A 19,992-nucleotide genomic window follows, 5' to 3' on the forward strand; every position below is an offset into this window, starting at 1 on the left:
GTGAATGTTGCAAATATATGCCCCACTCTGATCGGACCCTATTCAGCGTTTCAAACTTGTAACGTTGCTTCATACAGAAAAATGCTCTTTCATCTTAACCATATTGCATACTCACAAATAGGTTAATGACGCTCACGAGTCCCTTTCGCCTGAGCTAATAATGCGCAGGTGAGCCGAACAGGTGCAACATTCCAAACCAAGGCATCACTTAAATTTATAGGGTCCCACGATGGTTTGGGGTTATTATGATTGCTAGGTCTGAGACTTCTTTTTATTTATTTGTCCTTGTTCATCAGTGTAGGATCCAAGAATATACAGATGATAATTGATAAGTGGCAAAGGAAGCAGTGAAATCTGAAGAGACAAATCATCATTGTAGGTGTAACTGCAGAGCAGATGTTGCTTCATCAGAAGAAAACACAGGACACTAACATTTCACTTCTGAATGGTGAGATTTATCTGCAGATGAAAAATGGCAAAGGAAGGATTGAAGCCCTTTGGCCCGGGCCGGTCGGCTGGCTCGCCGGCCCCGGCGGCGCTGGTTAGTGCCAGGTGGCATCGGGAACATGGTCAAGGAGCTCCGAGCGTCGGGACGTTGGGGAGAAAGCTCTTGGATGTGGTCGAGACTGGAGGAGGAAAAGCACTACGGAGGTGGCCCCAGTCGCTGGCGCAGACACACACCTTGAGCACAAGCAGCATGGGAGCTCGACATAGGTGGCCTCGGCGGTCTGCGTCTGTGTGCTTCAGTGCTTGGCATGGCCGGTGTCGCCACGGCGTCGGCGGGGCTGGGGTGTTCAGCGACGACGCATGGCAAGGCGAGGATGGCGTTGTCTGGAAGAGGACGACGATAACGTGGCAGGGTGACGGCGTCCAGCGGCGCGGTGGATGGATGCGCCATGCGTGCGTGCAGCGTGATTACGCTAGCAGTGGCGGCATGATGGATGGGCACCCCTATATCTCGCCTTCAGCGACTCCAGCTTCCGACTCGCTAAAGGGGGAGCGAGATGGTCCGGCCCACAGACGTGGCAGGCTACTGCCTCTTTTTTTTCCTTTTTGTTTTCTGTTCTTGTTTTTTGCTTTATTTTTGTACCTTTCTTTATACTTAAAATATTCTATATATTACAAAAAGCACTCTACAAAACACATTTGAAATTTTTTGAACAAGTATTTGAAGAATGTTGAATAAGTAATTGGAAATGATGATTTTTTTATCGTGTATATAAAAATGTTAATCAAACATTTTCAAAAAAATGTTGAACAAGTATTTAAAAAATGTTAATCAAGCATTTCGGGAATGTTAAATGTGTATAGAAAAAATGTTGACCATGTATTAAAAAAATGATGAAACTTTTTTATCATGTATATAAAAAATTTAGTCAAGCAGTTAAAAAATGTTGAACAAGTGTGTGAAAAATGTTAATCAAGCGTTTGGAAAATGTTGAATGTGTAAAGAAAAAAATGTTGACTATGTATTCAAAAACTGTTAATCTTTTTATTTGAAAACTGTGAATGAAGCATTTAAAAAATGTTTAAAATGTATAGAAAAAATGTTGACTATGCATTCAAAAAATGTTAATCTTGTATTTGAAAAATGTTTAAAATATTTATGAAATAATGTTGACCATGTATTATAAAAATGTTTACTTTGCATTGAAAAAAATGTTAGACGTGTATTAGAAAAATGTTGTTGGCATGTACAAAAAATGTAGCGAATCAACCTGTGGTTGAGTTGGTTAGGTAGACAGTGGTATTCCCAATCCACCAGGGTTCAAATCCTGATGCTCGCATTATTCCTGGATTTATTTCAGGATTTCTGGCGATGCACTTTCAGTGGGAGGAGACGTTCCGTCGACGACGAGGCGCCTACGGTGACTTTGTAAATCTGAAGATGATATGCCGGCTCAGTCTCTCGGAGGTGCTCATAGGGGTAGGGTGTGCATGTGTGTGTTCATAGGGGTGAGTGTATGCGCGTGTATATGAGCGCTTGTGTCTGTACTGATGCTCAAAAAATGTACAAAAAATGTAAAATAATATCCAAAAGAACAAAGAAAACCAAAAAAAGAAGTAAAAAAACATGAAAATGAAAATGAAAAAAAAAGAAACGAAATGCAAGAAAGAATGAAAAAAATGGAGAAGAAACAAAAGAAAATAAAAAAGAAGAAAAAACCGGCTCGAATAGCCTCAAGTAAAACGCGCCCCTACAACTTACGATGAGAGGGACCTGGGCGGGGTGGCTAGCATCTCCCGTGATCTGCCTGGAGACGCTGCAATGGTGGATGGATGCGTGCGAATTTTCTGGGACAGAAGTGCGAACGTACGCTCTTGCTAGGTCAAGCTTTGTACGTGACTGGGCTGCTTTTTTTGAGGTAACGTATTGGGCTGCTCTTATTTATTTTTTGGTTATGTAATTTATTTATTTTGATAACTATGGGGCTGCTCTTATTAGTTTTCTGCTCTCATTTAGATGGGTTGGGCTCAGACCAGCCTCTAAGTTTCACCTCCATGTCGTCAAGCTGCGGTGAAGATTGGTGCAAGGCATGAGGAGCGAGGGTCGGGAGAGAGCGCCGTTGGTCGTCCAGGCTTCCAGAAGAATTATCGATATTATGCTGATAATCTCAAATGTCTAGTCGCTTTGAGCATGTGAAGTCCACCATCCAGTGTAGCAGAAGATAAATCAAGCGTTGACGTGCTAGACCAACTGAGGTGTTTGGCCCCAACTGTCCCTGCCTGCACCAGAAATTCAGAATAATTTGTGCCTCAACTTTCTAAAGCACCTTTTCCTCTGGCATCCACGACAAGCTCGATTCGATCAATCAGACCAATGTAGCTTTCCAGTAATCTGTGAGCAGATAACTGCAAACTGCAAAAGGTTTCACCATAGTTGGCATAGTTTGCAAACTGATGACAAGCCGCTCACAAACTATGCCAACTACATTTCCAAGTATAATCGGCATAGAGGAGAGAGCTAGCTTTGGTGAGCAGAACACCACCAATCTCCTACAGGTCCATTTTACAGAGCGGACACTTCGCCGAACCCAGAGCCGCTCACAAACCAAAACAGACGCAGAGTTGGCATTGCCGCACAGAAAAAACTGAACATACCTGTCACACCACTTGATGTACAAGGTGAAAGCAGAACAGAGTTAGAAATGAAGGTGTGTATTTCGAGAATATACATGAAAAAACATAATGCTGAACTTCCATCCAGCACCAAGGAAGGAGCTAGCGCGGCTGTGTCTGTACAGGAGATATCGATGTACATGCGCTATCTGACGAGAAAACCAAGGCTGATGAACGCAAGAGCGCAAGCAATAGCATTTCCGGTGGCAGAATAGAAGTAGCCTAGAACTGAACCAAGGAAAATCCCATCTTGGGCTCGGGTGTGCGCTGCTTTGTACAATCAAAAAGGGGTGTGCACAGAAAAGACAACTAAATCATTCCCTCTTTGCTGCTGGCTATAATTGGTCTCAGTAATGTGTTGCCAGTGATAACCTTTGTTGTTGCAACCAGGAAGTCATAGCCCATTCCTTCCTGCAGTAGACAAGAGACAGGACATGGCAAGTAAGAAACTCGAGTCTATGGCAGGACTTTCCTGAAATAAACTGTAGTGTGATACTGTAATGTCGAGCTGCAAGCAAAACCTCATCTACAGAGTCAAACTCAGACTCCCAACAATCACTTTGAGAAAACATTAAAGAGAACTAGACATGAAAAATAGTGAAAACAATGGATGAAGTAGAAAGGAACTGGAGCAAACTCTTTCCATTTTTATTTTCCAAATTTGGAACTCCAAAATGTACCGAATTTGTAGCATTTTGGAGTCCATTTCCTATTCACATCTGAAGGAAAATGGAAATCAATTTGCACATACATACCTGTGCACTAAGAAATCGAAGCGCAGCAATCTCAGCAGATGTTACACCACCAATAAATACAACCAGAACCAGGGAGCGATGACCAACCCTAGAACAAACAGACAATTATAACAAATCCAGGGGAAGAAAAACTTGGTGATGACACTGCTATCAAGCACAATAGGGGAAAACCATCTAGTTAAACCAGTCATACGGTTCTGGCGACAAACAACTTCGATTAACAAAACAGTGCAATTCTTGGCTTCTCCAGGGGACAAAAGTGGGGATGCAATGTCAAATGATAGTATTAATAGTACTAATCTTCTTTGTCTTTTTCACCTTGGTTTCATGTCTCCCTAGTTTTACTCTTCACGTCCTCCCCTGGACTCTACATATAATCTCTTCTCCAAGATCTGTTACTTTATGATCACACACCCTCAGTCCTCACATGTCACAAGGTCTAATGGCCCAAAAAAGTCGAACTAAGCTCATACAGCAGACATATCATATAACTTAGGATCAAACCATGTGGAGAACACCACAGTTTTGACAGTCTAACTCTCGACACATGATAAATACTTGCTCGGTAAGATCATGAAATAACATGGGAACTGGTATATCAGATCAACAGACAATGCTGGCACCTATTATTCGAGCAAGTTTATGAAGCAAACATGATTGGGGTAACCAGACCCTTTCCATTTCTAGTATTCATAAAATGTGGCAACAACAGTTCACATCAAGGTAATTTACCTGTCGGTACTCTGTTGTGACCCGGAACCTGGTAGTAATTCTGATGAACTAATGGTCGAGACACCCTATATGAGTAAACTGGATCAGTATCTTAAGAAAAAACATTCGATATCCCCAAAAGTGAAATTCAATATAGACAATATTTGCTCACTCTTTTCAAATCCATATGAGGACCTGGCAATAATTTCAACAGTTCTTCAATAGATCGCCTGCACAATGGTACACAAATTGATATTGGAAAAAACATCTTAACCTGCGGCAGCTTCTAACCCTTCAATACTGTTTTTTCAAGCAAACAACTTGCTCAACATAACATCATAGATAAGAAAGTCGATACGACTTGTTATAAGGGAGGAGTCATACACAGATGAATCAAACAAATTGGCACTGCCAACTCTTTTGCTACGATGTATTACGAAACAAGTAATTAACGAGCTCCCCAAAACTACATTCCATAAGGAATGAATAAGTATGCTTATAAGAAAAATGGAAGTTCATTCGTGTTGTGGAGAACATCATTAGAGAACGATACAGGCGCAAAGAAGGGATGCCATTATTTCTCACGGTGTATAAAGTTCTGTTACAGCTAAAAGTGCAGAAAAAGGGAAGTTCATAAATAATGCCTACTTTCTGTAACTCAGAGCACACTAGAGATGTTTGCCAGGGTTCTCGGTTTGATTTTTTAGCTTATTTTCTCCAAAAAGGATCTATCTCTAGGGAAATTAAACATATTTTCTCATGCAAACTACATTCTAACTAGCATGAACATATTTTTTAAAATAAACTGATTGGATATACTTACCATCCAGACCTCACTGCATGCTGAACCAGGCGAATACTAAGAGGTGCATATCCAGCAAAGATGTATGCTATATCATCAGGGCTGAGATTGAAAACAGGAACATTTTAGTGATAGTTGTTATCATGACCAAGATAACTTGCGATCACAGTTAAGTATGGAAACTTAGTAACAAATGCACAACAGGCAGAAGAATGAATGTTCCCAGAAGTGTTATGAATATTTTCCATAACATGGTGAGGGAAAATGAACAACACTTCAACATATTCAAACACACACAAAAAATACACCAAACAAGTTTCAACAAAGCATATGGCATGAACCTTCATTGGAAATATGGAATTTAGCATTTTTATTCATTCATACAAATTTTATTTATTGAAGCAACTAAAAATGAGAAAATTCTTTTGCATCTCACAACAGCTCAAGACTCCAAAAACATCAGTTAGAGCCAAAGTCATTTGCAGATCAGTATGGGTACTTTTTAAGAACATAATTAGCCAGTTATGAAAATAAACAAAAAAATACATTAATAAACTACACCTTCTGAAAGATGAAAAATTTGTGGAGATTAATTCAGCATAAAGTTTTATAAGTGAAACTTGAAAGAGAAGCCAAAGTAAGTCTGAAGTTTACGCAGTTAATACTTTTCAGGATCCTTTATATCAACTATAAGCTGGAGAGCTCTACTAATAACAGGCCAATTAGTCCTCGATTCCTGCACAACATGATAGTATATTATAGAAACTGATGCGAGAGGAACTGGAATAAATAACAAGATAAAACTCCATTGAGGAGCCGCTTAAGGATCTGAAACAAGAAGAAAACCAAGTTGAGAGAAGCTACTTTGACTAACCTGCCTTTTAACAAGGCCAGCTTTTTCCAGATTGTATAACAAGGGCATATGCTCAAAGCCATAACTGTGCAGTATTTCCCGCCTAGAAAAAGTAGAAACATGAATCAAGACTATAACATACATTTTGTATGTTGCAAATTTGTAAAGTGAAAATATACATGGAGTTTTAACACAAAGTATCATGAAATCCCAGAAATACAGTGATTTATAAAGAAATATAAGAATACCTCAAGTAGTCAAAATTCTTCTTCGGCAACCCAGCATTTGTAAGGGAAAATAACACTAGAAGGCGAAGTACAGTTTCAATAGGCTCTTGCTTCTGTATAATCTCCTCAATGTACTCGTAACACCTGGGCATGGTTAGTTTAGTTTAATATTTCAACACAGATCAGAGGAAACTGATTGACAGCAGCTTGATATCCTAAAAGCCAAAAACAAGGGAGTGGATTGCACAAAATATTTTGGGGGAAACTTTCCATTGCCACTGGCAAATATTGAATCTTCTATCGGACCTATATTATTTTGGCATTAGACATGAAAAAAATTGCTGTTTCATACCAGTATGGCAATTGGTAGGCTAAAACAGTACCCATTAGCATTTTTCCGTTTTGTACCCTTCACATGTTAGTAAATCAGGAAATGACAGCATACAGTCATCTAAGTTACTAGACCGACAGACACATGGAATCACAGCAAAGCAACAAGCTAAGGTTTGAGCCCAAGAAAGCACGAGAAATCCATGTAGAAAATCAATGAAGAACTTCCACCCTTTAGAAGGCAAGAAAGGATAGTTCACACCTCCGAAAAGGCTCCCACCTCCATTCCCCTCCCACCACCACATGGCCGAACAGGTTTAACCCTATGACGTGTGCATCCCAGCATACAATAGCTCATCCAAAGCACAGGCATACCACTACCCAGCAGAATCAGCGAGAATGCATGAATTGTTTATATTTTCAAACTAAAAAGAACATGGGAACAGTCTGATAGGCCATAGGGATAAAATGTGTGCTACTCCTAGAAACTAGATATACAAAGTTCCAATAGCACCGTCTGCCACCAAGGAGCAGCTGCTGGTGGCATGGAGGGCCATTTTGTGTGGCGGTCAGAAACTTGAGCACAGACACCACAGTTCCCAGCATGCAGGACTCAAGGAAGCCTGGACAGTTTGCACATGGAGGAGCACCAAGGTAAGGCGGATGTGGGAGGAGTAAAGGATGTTGCAGCTATGGCAGTGGCCCAAAGACAAAGGATGTTGCAGCTTGCAGATTGGTTCATTGCTTCCTTTCTTCAGATTTAGACCTGACCATCACGCCAAGGACAGGGGATCACCAAGTTTGAATCCTTGCTCTCTTCTACTGCTTCAGTGGAGTTCACCAGCTGAGCCCAGGCAGCCGCCCAGGCTGGCCGAGCCATGGCTCCGCCAATGACCCTAGCCTCTTTCTCGTCTCGTCCGCTCGCTGCTGCCACCGAGAGCAACGGAGCTTCTCGCGCCCCTCGAACATGTCGTCGCCCAAGGGCTGCCCCGGATGGCTAGTGGTGGTCAGTGACGGGTGTATCTTGGCAAGGGTGCAGCAGCGGCAGGTGGCTCCACCGGAGGTGGTGTGCGCTGTACCCCCCCCCCCCCCCACCCCACCCCTTGGCCCACCCAAGGTGGCAGCATGGGGGTCAAGGCTGTGCACAGCTGGTGATGCGGTCAGCGGTGTCCCTCATACAGCTCCCCTCTCCCCTGTGAGCTAGGTGCGAGCGCCCGCGCATTGAGGCCGCGCGCATTCCAAATCGCAATCTTTAGGCCGTGATCCATAGGGACTAGATCGATGGGAAAGATTGCCGAAGCATGACCAAGTCTCGCAGGCAACGTCAACGCCTGCCGAGACGATTGGCGGGGAGGCCAGGCAGGCTGGGACTCACGGTCGACAAGGGCCGCAATGGCCATGAGCACCACGAGCGGGATGGGCGCAGCAAACATGCCATCATAGGCCCTCACCTCTGCGGCCATGATGTTCTGGTTTGTCCCTACAATCCCCCAGCGTGCACAGTCTTTGGACCTGTGCTCTTCTCTCCGTTGTAGGTGGCGCTGCGATTGGCGATGCAGCAGATGCCGAGCGGCCACGGCGAGGAGCAAGGTTCAGAGGACAATGTGGCCTCTTCCCAGGGGTCGGCAGGGTCGCATTTAGGTTCCTGGTGGCAGCTGAGAGGAACACACCCAGCGTCCACGATTGGGGAGCAGCAGCACGGCCTCTGGGTCGTCGCATCGTCATTGTGAGCGGCGGTGAGGCGTATCGGCTGGGAGCAGGCTGAAAGGAGGCGTGGTCGTCAATCGCTGGCTTCGGCGTGCCTGGCAGACCAGCAACAGTCCTTGGCGGTATGGATTGGGCCAAGGGCCTCTGTAGGATCTCAACGCGAGCCCGCTGGGCCGTGGACAACAGCTGCAGCCCAGGGTTGGCGGAGAACTGGCGCCAAGGGTGTACTACGCACCCCTGTCCTTCGAGGACCCTGCGGACCGGTCAGCGGAAGAGCCAAGCCCCGCGCCAGGTGCTAACTGCTTTGTCCCGACAAGAGATCACTGTTGGCTAGATGTACTGGCTCTTCAGGCTGGGTGTCTAGGATCTCGCTCAAAGCGTCCAGACCCTGACAAGCCCTAGGATCAGACGATCCAAGCCTGGACCCAGCAGAATCATCCTCATGCGTGCAAGACCACAACGAGTTCAAAATTCTGGATGGTTCGGGTGGGTCTGCAGCCAATGTGGGACTGCCACCCAGCGCCAACAATGGACACAGATCCTGTCGGACCACCGCCTGTTGCCCGAGCAGCTTTGGGGGCCTGGTCCACAACCAAGGACTGATTTTTCTTCCTTTTACTCTTTCCTTTTCTGGCACGAAGACGAGATTGGCAGGGCCCGCATTAGCCCGGCCATGGCATCATCTCCTTCCTCGCAGAAGGTATAGACAGTGGCACCGCCACACGCGAGGGGCAGGCCATGCGGAAGCGACAGCCACCCCATCTGCACGGACAACACGGTTTCCAGCACACCAGCCCAGGGCGTCCATGACCATGCCATCCACGCGTCCAGTGGGCTGCGCATCGATGCGGCGGCGTTTGCTGCCACGGCATCGCGCACGTCCAGGTTCAGAGCCATGGCCAAGGCCACTGCCGGCGCTAGCGCCACCGTCGCGATCAGGGTCAGTGTCAAGGGGGTGCCAAGGGGCAAAGCCTGTCAACCTCCGCGCGGACAAGCGTAATGGAGATGGGGTACGTGAGCGCCCTGACGGTGGCGCGCTAGAGCCGACACGGGAGGTGATCTGCTCGACAATCTCGAGAGTAGCGGCGCGGCAAATGAGCAGGGTCGTGCGAGCGCCCCTACAGCCGAAATGTGGCAAGGTCTGCCCGGGAACGCGTGTGGGGGTGGAGACGCTCAATCCAGCGGCTCTCTCCAAGGATGTGCTCGGCCGTTGAAAGGTGCCATGCTTCGGCGGGGATGCCGCAGAGCTTGAGCTCGAGCTCGACGCGGTATTGAAACTCGCTTGAGACGGCATGGGCGAGCTCGCTCCAAGGATGAAGCGAGAGATAGAAGTGTGGGTTGCGAATGAAGTGGTCACCATCGAGGCAGTTCTTGGTGAGCTAGGAGCTGAAGAGGATTAAGAAGTCCTCGAGGTGGTGGGTGTGGACGGTGAAGTCGCCATCAACAAGCTCGAAGGCGTTGAACAGCACCTATGCGACATCTACGACAAACACGTGGTCTAGTGCCGGTGATGGAGGCCACCATCGCGCGAGCGAGAACCTCCTCCGCTTCCTCCATCTCAACGGTGCATGACATGATGATCCACGCTAGCTCGGCGGAGCGCGCAGCGGTCGCAAGCGCTACCGGAGTTGCAGGAGGAGGCGGGGGCCGGGGGCGGCCTAGCGACGAGGGACCTTTGGAGCAGCGAGGCTCGCGCGGCCAGGAGCAGCATGGAGCTGTCCCTGGTGCAGGAGCGGGAGTTGTGGCCGGAGACAAGGCAGCGTCGACACTTGATGTCGTTGGTGCAGTCACGCAGACGGTGGCGATGGTCGAGGCAACGAAAGCACAACCCTGGGACATCCTCCGGCGAGGGGTTGCGCTGGCGATGCGGGGGAGGGCCGGGCGCAGCGATCTGGCGTGGATGGCAGCATCGGTTCCTGCGACGTGACTGCTGCCATCCATGGCGCCATCAGAGACGCGGTGAACCTCAGAGCGAGGTCCTAGGCGAGTCTTGGCAGACAGCTGGGAGGGTGCCGCCATGGGGCCTGAGGCGTCAGAGCGGCTGGGGTGGCTGGAGGGGTGCGGGCGACGTCGCTCTACGAGCGCGTGGAGGACTCGCTCTCCGAATCGAGCCAACAGTCACCAGAGACACAGTCGTCGAATGGGGTTGCTCAACGGTCAACGAAGTCAGCACCAAGGGCAACATGGCGGGGAAGGGGGCTGGGAGGAGGGGAGGGCTGTCGGCGGGGGTCGACGGCGGCAAGGTTGGAGGGCTAGGATAGGCTAGAGGGAGGGGGCAGGGAGCAGGTGCGGGAGACATCATCCCTCCAGAGGCTAGTGCTCAAGGGCAGGGTTGTTCTGCCCTCAACCTAGGATGTTCACTAATTTTCTTTCATCTTTTTGCACCCTGCACCTCCTCGGAGGATTGCGGCTGAACTTCTACCTTTTCAATGAAAAGAAATGCAAAGGACCTTTGCGGGTCCTTTGCGTTTTCACGAAAAAAAAGGGAGGCGTTGTGTTTTAATTAGTCAAGTCCAAAGTTTGTGTCTCTCGTCTCAAGAATACTACTCTTTTTCAACCCAGCTGAGCAGTCAATGCTGCCATCATAACACATATAGCGAACATAGAAGCTTCCACAGTGGCAAGTAAGAGAATTGCCCCTCTTTCCATTATACAGCTTGCTAAGCAGCTAGAAATATCCATGCAGAGCCACGTGGCAAAATCACCGCAACACCCGACAATAAGAGGTTATTTGATCTGATCCAAAAGTTTAGATGGTAGAATACATGGTTAGGAAGCTAAGGGAGTTAAAGTGACCAGCCTGAAACTTCAGGGTGCAAAATTGATTATTCAATAGAAGCAAGCATAAAGAAAATAAAGCGTTAATAAATAATACTCCCTCTGTCCCATAATATAAGATCTTAGTACATCCAATATATGAGGTAGAATACATGGTTAGGAAGCTAAGGGAGTTAAAGTGACCAGCCTGAAACTTCAGGGTGCAAAATTGATTATTCAATAGAAGCAAGCATAAAGAAAATAAAGCATTAATAAATAATACTCCCTCTGTCCCATAATATAAGATCTTAGTACATCCAATATATGAGTATATTGGATGTACTAAGATCTTATATTATGGGACGGAAGGAGTAGAACTCAAGAAGCATTGAATTGCGAGGGAGGAATAAACTATAACAAATGCACAGAAAGTAACTCAAAGAAAACTGAGAAGTTTCTAAAACAAACTCACGTTTCATAGGTCTGCGCCTCCAGTATTATTTGCTCAATCTCTACTCGGGCATGAAATGCGGGTTTTGCCGCAAATGATTGCAAATGTTGTGCCAAGTTAACATGCCTCTGAATCATACAATGTGTCATAATTAGTGGAAGCAGAGGTAAACAAACTTAGGTATTTAAGTAACTCACAGCTATCTCCGGTAGCGAGTGTAACCTCTTCACAAAATCCTTCAGCTCAGAAACCGACTGTGTCTGTTTATGAAAAATATTTAGATAACTTCCATTCAAGCAACAAAGAAACCAACTGGAATACACATGCAGATACTTTGGATGCTAAACAGCAAATTCCCTAGTGGGATATCCAAAGTATGTAGTTCTCATAAAAAGGGACAAACTTATAATTTTATCCTAACACTTGTGTTCATCACTCCTTACCCCAAATGTAACATCAAAAGCCAGCAGCATCTCCCAATACAACAATTCAAATTTTGACAAATCATTCCATCAAGTATACGTGAGACATGTCCTCCGAATATCCAAATCGAACAGTTCAAATTTTGACCAAACATTATGTGAAGTACACGCGAGACGTGTTCTCTGAATTTCCACATCAAAAATATATCGAGTGAAGATGAAAGAGCTGCCAAACGGGCAATATATGATTCTGAAGTTAACAGTACAATATTTTCATATTGTACACGCTTAGTGGTCCTTTTTCTTCTTCAAAACTGTCACATCAGATAGTTCAATTCATGCCAATGTAATCATATTTACACTACGAAAACATATCGTTCGAAATGGATACGGACTCTTGTTCTGAATATGATAACGGACAGAATCATTAACCATATTTCAAAATAACTGCAGCGACAGCAACCTGTCAATGCAAACACCAACAACAAAAATGATGTCTAACTCTAAAAAAAATTTAGAAAATGGAAGCTTTTATTACCCCTGACCTCTGCATTCTAAGATGCATATAACCAACAACCTTACTACATTGTTTATTACAAAGAATTCAAACTTTGATCTTGCCAAAAAGAGGGTAAGATCAAAAATATAGACTGACTAAGATGAACTCTCAAACTATGACCCTATATAACAAAACAATTCCATGTCAGCCCAGTATCTCAAAAAAATCAATCATAAAGTGGTTATTTATACAAACAGGGATTCAGTCAAATTTCTCAAAGAAAATCAGCTGAAGATGGTGCTCCTTATACACCAACATCATATTCGGAACCTTTTTATTCAACAGTATTGTGAAGGATTCTAGATAAGCCTATCCATCCTAGTCAGCATATTAACACCATCGTATACATGAGACACATACTGAAGGCAATTGACTCCAGGCACCGGTGATTGAACTATGCTATAGCATTTTCAGGCACCATAAGAAGGGAGGCACACTAACACCTATGACCGCTATACCAGATCTAACGAGTCACTAAGCAGGAGTAAGCATGATGCTGGAGCTGAATTGAAAATAGAAAATACGACGACATGTAATCCACCTTAGAATCTCAAATACTGAAACACACAAAGTAGATGCCCATAGTGAACCAAGGTGGGAACTGATCGTGGATGAATAAATCTGGTGGGGGCACACGCGGAGGTGGCAGACCGCATGCAAAGAGATTAGCATGGTGGATGGGCTAGGGGTTGCTTCGCTCTTAATATCATGCTAGCTTTCGGGGAAGAGAAGTTATCACAGCTATATGCATTGTATTGTATTCAGCATAGTTAAAGTTATAAGAGTCACGGACCACATGGACCTAACCTGGGTGGACCTAGTCGACATTCATGACAAATATTAAAAGATAATACATACCAAGAATACACAACATGATGCAAAACTCTTTAGTTCTTACACTTACATTCGTTGATTTTACTTCTGCATAATCTTGCTGAATAGACGTTGCCTTTTGGCGGACGACCTGCAGTCAAAACAATTTGCAATGACCAGAACACGATATTATTTATGGCCGCTTGCATAACAACCAGAACAACAACATTAGTGCAAAGCTCATTCACACAAGATATACAAGAGGTAAAGCCAGTGGAGTGAACCTGAACTACAACATGCAAGTTGAGGTCTCGAATCTCCTTGTACAACTTATCACTGAAAAGAGATCAGCGACATAAATTTATAGCTCCAAATCCATGCATGCTTATGTACATAGGAGCATTGCACACGCATAACTTGCAATCTAAGAAGGTTCGAAAATGTATTTGTACATATGCAAAATCTGAGTCTTCAGAAATGCACTACAAAATTAAAACCAATATTGTGGGATGTCAATGGCAATAATATACACATAGAGGAAGCTTCCAAACAGCAAAGCAACAATTCTTGCACACACAAAATTGTTACACGCCACATCGTTATAACAATGTCCATTGTTTGTTTTCCAGATAATACATACTAAGGATAGTTTACCTTGAATTGAGTGGAACCTTGACCTTTTTTCCATCTTGTTGAGCACCCATAATGCTGGCGTCAACTTCCACAGATCCATTATGAATTTCCAACATCTGTCGAATAAAACATAATCACACGATTCATTCAAAGCTACTTTAAATTTAGATTCGTAATGGAAATGCAGTGGCAGGATGGTAGAAATTCAGTTCATTTTGGTTGCATTGATTTAGGCAATAAACATCACGCCACTGCCATTCATGCAGCGGATACACCTGAGTTAATGTTACTCCAGAATCATACAAACAATACTGATAAAACCGAGACCGACCTAGCCAATGAGCTAAAATCTTAAGCAACACCCTGCTGCAAAGACGAGTATAAGTATGCAGCTGCATAGGCGTTTCCACTTGGTCTAAGATTAACGAGTTCACCATTTACCAAAATATCATTGCACCCTGCTCGTTCTAACACAATAAAACTAGTATGATCACTGCTACCATTGCAATGCACATAACCTAGCAAACTAGGAGGGTAAAAGAGTAAACAGGGATATTGTCTACCTGCATTTCACATCTCCTGTTCAAGACAACAATCCAAAGCAAGGTGGACATTACTTAAAAGCAAGATATTATCACAGTTAGTTCAGTCAGGATACGACATTCTGCATGCAGCTCAACTCCAGTAGCCATCTGGATAGACCAATATTAAATGACAAATCAGTCATTCGATTAGGACAACAATGTGTATGACCCCCTCCATCCAGGGTAGATGTTTCTGGCATACAGTTCAATATACACCTTTGACCACATTATTCCAAAAATCATTTGATACAGAAATCCACCAACAAAGGCCAGTCTAAAATGTCAAATTCACAGCAGTTTGACTGCATACACTTTAAAATGACATCTATTTTGGAACTAGGGTAGTAAACATGAAGGCTCAAGGAAACATTACCAAGTAAGAACCAGAGTTTTAGGTGGCCTTTGGTGGCATCCTGTGATTTCCATCTGCAACTCTATGGTTTTTAAAATTTACTACACATCATTGGTAGAGATTAGGGAGGTGTGGACCTTGGGACTACAGCCGGACGGCTGCGACACTAGGGTGGATGGCAACAGCCGTATGTATCAGCTAGTGTAGATAGCTATCGCACAGTTATGCATAGAGTAGATAGTTATCAAATAGAGATTGAGTTTGTTATTTGTTAGTATATACCAGCAGCCAGGTCTGATTCCCGTCCAAACAATGAGAAATCAATCTATTCCTTCCCAAATGTATCTCCCACCTATGATCTAATCGCTTCCCCAATCAGGCTGACTCCATTCGAACACCCTCCCGGCGGTGTTTACCCCGTTGTGTACTGTGGTTCACAACATACATACTGTTGAATTCATTACAAGGCCTACACTGCTGCACGCATGATCTGGTGGAGGAGCCACAACAAAGACGGAAGCGGCAATAAAAATGTCTTATTTTGACTGGCAAGGAACACAAACTGTGTGGTGTTTCACATCAACCCCAACTTAAGAGAAAGCAATACTAGAAAGCCAGGAACATGCTAGCTCGGAGAGTCATACGTTCACATGTTATCAATCAAGATTCAACAGAGAAAGCTAATAGTTCAAACACTTGTGACTTATAAGTAATGCCAGTATCAAAAACTTCATGGCCTACCTCGTCTAATAGACCTTCATACGTTAGCTGAGAGCACATTGGTGTCACCATATCCACCTGAATGAATAAAAGATGAATTCCAGAAAAGCAGAAGACATCAAAAGAAAATATATCACACATTCACACCTAAGATCACTATAATTTATACAAAACTTTGATCACTTAAAAAATAGTAAAAAGGTTCATATAAGCTGAGAAAAGCAAGAAATGATCACAAAGTGTACAACAGAAAATTACCTCTCTATCTAGCAAAATAACGGTGTCTATCTCTGGAATCCCCATCTAAAAGCACCACAAAGTAAAAATTAGGCAATCAGCTGAATTTAGAGATCTGAGTCATGAAAGGTTGAAATCAAATGGCATTACATTATCCATGCTGACCGGGTCTTCGAGTTGCATATGGTTCAGCAATTCTGCAGCTTTGGTTGATGCTACACCCTTGGCTCTAATATTGGGGATAACCCCGAAGGCAAACTGGAAAAGAAACCTTATATGCGTAAGAGCAACACTTTATGAATTTGATGGAAGCCAGTTTCCCACATTGAAATAGGGTGAAAGACTTTCTGGTGAACGAAAGATTGTGTCAAAAAACTTGTGAGATTGCAGATGCAGAGTTGGTAAGTAATATGCAAACGTCAAGTATAGTGGTCGATCGTAACTTAGTCTATCCATAACAATATTTCAGCCATAAACTAATGAATCACAAATGGAGTAATCACTATTTCAAGTACAAAACATTCCAAACACAGGAAGGGAAGACATACATACATACCTCTAACTTATGGATAGCTTTTGCAACATGCCAGACAGAACTTGTATCTCCTTCAATAAGGCATTCCTGAAAATCATAAATGCTCCAATGAGACTAATAAAATGTTAGAAAAACATGCTACACCAATTATGTAGCTGTACCTGCAAGGAATAGTCAAGCTCCAAAGAAAGGACATCCTCGTCCAAAGGAACTAGATACAAGGGATACTCTCCGATTGTCAACTTTTGATGAACTTTCTCTTCCTCCAGAATCTGTGTCAGCAAGAAAAAAAGAGAATTAAATTGAAGATGCCTTAGTGCAAAGAGAAATTTATGGAGTGGATTCCTGGATTCATGTGTCCTAGGCTCCTAGCTCACAAAATTCTGAGAACAATAGCTAAGCATGTGTTTGGGCATCCGCGAGTTAAGGGGAAGAAAAACTAATAAGATTACTACTATAACAAGGAAAATGTCTACCAATCATCAAAACAACAGGACAGTATAACTTTTTGGCACCTGAAAAGTATGTACGGGCTATGAATGATGTATTTGCCAATTTGTCAACATTTATTTATTCCTCAACGAATATTACAACTCGGAAAAAATCTATATTGAGTTATGATTTACAATTGTCTGTGCCATCCATAATCAGATGCTTGGTCATTAGCATTGCAGATACATGACAATTCAGGGGAGATTACAAAAGATAGGTTAGAATTTATTAATTTTACTATACATAAAGATAGTTAGCATTCCTGAATCCTCTTCTGGCTAGTCAAATTCGATACTCCTTTATAAATACCAAACAATGGTGACGAAGTTCAAGAGAAATTGAAATATGTTATCGCTAGTTTAGACGCTAGAAGATCATAGCCAGCATTATGACTTCGTGTAAATGCATAGCTAAAGCTTCTCAATTTTAATTGTCAAAACAACACAGCCAATGGGTCACGAACTAAAGTAAAAGGGCATCAGCTTTATATAACAGTGAAGCAGCAGGCAAGCTGAAATCCTTGAGAAGCTCATTCAGATTGTAAAGAAATATTCATATGAATAATCTGTAACAAAAGTTCCATCCTACGGTAACTACTGTATATGTCACTGGTATGGATAAAACTGTATTTGGGAAGAAATAATGCAAAGATTTATGGTGTTCAGATTGGAAAAACATTTCAGGCCTATCATCAGCAATGAAAAGAACACGTGTTCAGTTAATACCTGCCATGTCAACATTTTAGTACATAAGGTCGTATTCATTGGCATCATGTCTAATAAACCTGTTGGGCTAAGAACTACAGGAATACACTCGGGAAATGGGAATACTCTGAAGGACTGATTCCGTCTTGCCAAACTTCTAAAACCTAGTCAAATAAAGCATAACTATAATTATGATATCTGCTAGTGCAGATTTCACCCATACAAGATGGAATTCCATTCTTTCTGTGCAGTAGTAATGTATGAGATCACTCAATTCCACAGTACACACATGACATCCATACAGGACAATGGTGATTGTGTTTGAGTCATCTCTTATTGTAATGAGGTCTATAATTATTGAATTTCGCATGAGTCTCACAAATTATTCTACCATACTAGAATTATAAGTCCAAACACAATAATAGAACATGCATGTACATTAATGGAAATAAAATATACAGAAACCAAAATACCTTCTCACAGGCAACTATACGGCGTGGTACAAAATAGAGGTGGTATTCCCTCTGGAGCCCTTTGGATTCGTCATTCTTAATTTGATTAGCCACAAATTTCATGAAGTTCAGCTGGGAGCGAACAAGATACACCACTTTGGGGCATTCCGTCTGAAGAGGGTCAGCAGAGAGGATCCGCAGCTCCGTGCCATATTCCTAATCAACATAAAAAAACATGTCTGAGCTATCCAAGTTGAAATAAAGAAAGTAACTGCAACGTGGCTTTACTCTTTTGTTTATGTATGAAAGGTATTTGAAGGAATATTCATGGCACATCCCCAAAGTTCAAATTATGTATTAAGATATTAGTTAGGGACATGAAATGTATCGCTTATTGGCAGCAAAATCAGAGTCTATCACCAAACCTTTAGCACCGAGGTCTGCAGGATCAGCGAGAGGGTACCCGCAAGCTTCGGATCAATGACCAGACACTTCTTCCCCCTAATCTGATACACAAGGAATGCAAAGTCTTCAATGTCAACAAAAGTACATAAGATGGCGACAGGGAGTGCAGGAGGAGAAACGCACACTCTTGATTATGCTGAGAAGTTCCTTCTGTGACTGCTCCCTGGATGCCAGGGTTAAAACAGATTAAGAACACAAGTCAAGATTTAGAGGAAGACACAGGAAGTGAGTAAGATCAGAATAAGAGACCTCAGGGCAGTAAGATTGAGCGCGGCGTTATCGAGGTTTGGAATCTGTGCCATTTGGCCCACTCAACACCTTCATATTTCACGAATAGATCAAAAAGATATTATTCTTAACACAAAGAAGCATGCATATGTGGGTAATTAGATAGCATATTGATAAACAGCGACTGTAGCAGAGTATAGGGGAAAACGGGGAATGAAAAAGTACTATTACACATGATGTTCGCAACTTATAGATGACATCCATTCTGCTCAATGAAGTGAAATAACTAACATCAAAACCATCCACTAATCCACTAACAGAACGTCCCAATGTAGCTATAGTCCACACAAACAGAAGCAAACTACATAACTACCAAAGTTGGAACAAGTAACAGGGCTATGGGCCTATGGTTTGGAATAAGCGTTCCAAAGGCCAAAAACTTTAACTGCCCAGAGAATCTAAATTTCTTACGGAATATGAGCATAATCATATACTACTTATGAGGCTAATGTTCATTCACTTGGCATACACTTGACATGAATCCAAAATGCCTACATAAGATTTGCTAGCATGGCACGAGCGACGGTAAATCCATCATCCCAGATCCATCCCCAAATAAATCGCAGCACGCATCAAACCGCGAGACCGTCCAAATCGGGGAGCTAACCAGAGGCATGGGGCACGACACTTGAGAGAGGGAAGATCACCTGAGAGGGCCCTCGCTCCTCGATTCGGGCCGCTGCTGCCGGTCGTCGCCTTCGCGGACGGCGGCGAGCTGGGGTCGTCCAGTCGACGGCGGCGAGGAGAGGAGAAGGCGGGGCGGGGACGGGGCCTCGCGGAGGAGAGTAAGGAAGGGACGGGACGGATGGTGGAAGACCTGCAGAGGGGCGGAGAGCGGCCGGCGGGTGGGAGCGCGGAGCTCCGGCGTCGGAGGGGCAGACGAGCGGGCGAAGGAAAGCCGGGCGGCGTGCGTTTTTCTTTTCTTTTGGAGCGAAGCCGGTCGGAGTTTTCCCCTTTTTTTGACGGGGAGCCGATCGGAGTGTGTGCGTGCAGGGACCGAACCCAGCCCATAACATCCGTAAA

General features: G+C 43.8%; 1 protein-coding gene across 1 annotated transcript; it reads right to left on the bottom strand.

Moving 5' to 3' along the window:
• Positions 1–3,085: 3,085 nt before the first annotated feature.
• On the bottom strand, positions 3,086–19,944 carry ATVPS33 (Sec1/munc18-like (SM) proteins superfamily). Its single transcript, XM_048680491.2, has 23 exons — positions 19,617–19,944; positions 18,931–18,999; positions 18,805–18,844; positions 18,642–18,722; positions 18,238–18,432; positions 16,730–16,840; positions 16,590–16,655; positions 16,184–16,291; positions 16,055–16,099; positions 15,818–15,874; positions 14,162–14,256; positions 13,792–13,843; positions 13,599–13,658; positions 11,911–11,973; positions 11,735–11,841; positions 6,490–6,612; positions 6,263–6,344; positions 6,054–6,124; positions 5,410–5,490; positions 4,759–4,816; positions 4,608–4,672; positions 3,876–3,963; positions 3,086–3,531 (listed from the first exon to the last, which is right to left on the bottom strand). Exons 2-23 carry the CDS (start codon positions 18,981–18,983, stop codon positions 3,430–3,432), a joined length of 1,803 nt encoding a protein of 600 aa, XP_048536448.2. The 5' UTR covers positions 18,984–18,999; positions 19,617–19,944; the 3' UTR covers positions 3,086–3,429.
• Positions 19,945–19,992: the final 48 nt, after the last annotated feature.

The sequence above is a fragment of the Triticum urartu genome, chromosome 6A, assembly GCF_056163025.1.
Source record: "Triticum urartu cultivar PI428250 chromosome 6A, HENAU_Tu73, whole genome shotgun sequence".
NCBI classification, from domain to species: domain Eukaryota; kingdom Viridiplantae; phylum Streptophyta; class Magnoliopsida; order Poales; family Poaceae; genus Triticum; species Triticum urartu.

What these genes read in the sequence shown, in the direction of transcription:
- ATVPS33 (XM_048680491.2), bottom strand. Translation starts at nt 18,983, where the DNA reads ATGGCACAGATTCCAAACCTCGATAACGCCGCGCTCAATCTTACTGCC. An exon ending in ACCCGGTCAGCATGGATAAT is followed by an intron (nt 16,100 to 16,183) that starts GTAATGCCATTT and finishes TGGTGCTTTTAG; the next exon opens with ATGGGGATTCCAGAGATAGA. An exon ending in TTATTTTGCTAGATAGAGAG is followed by an intron (nt 15,875 to 16,054) that starts GTAATTTTCTGT and finishes TTATTCATTCAG; the next exon opens with GTGGATATGGTGACACCAAT.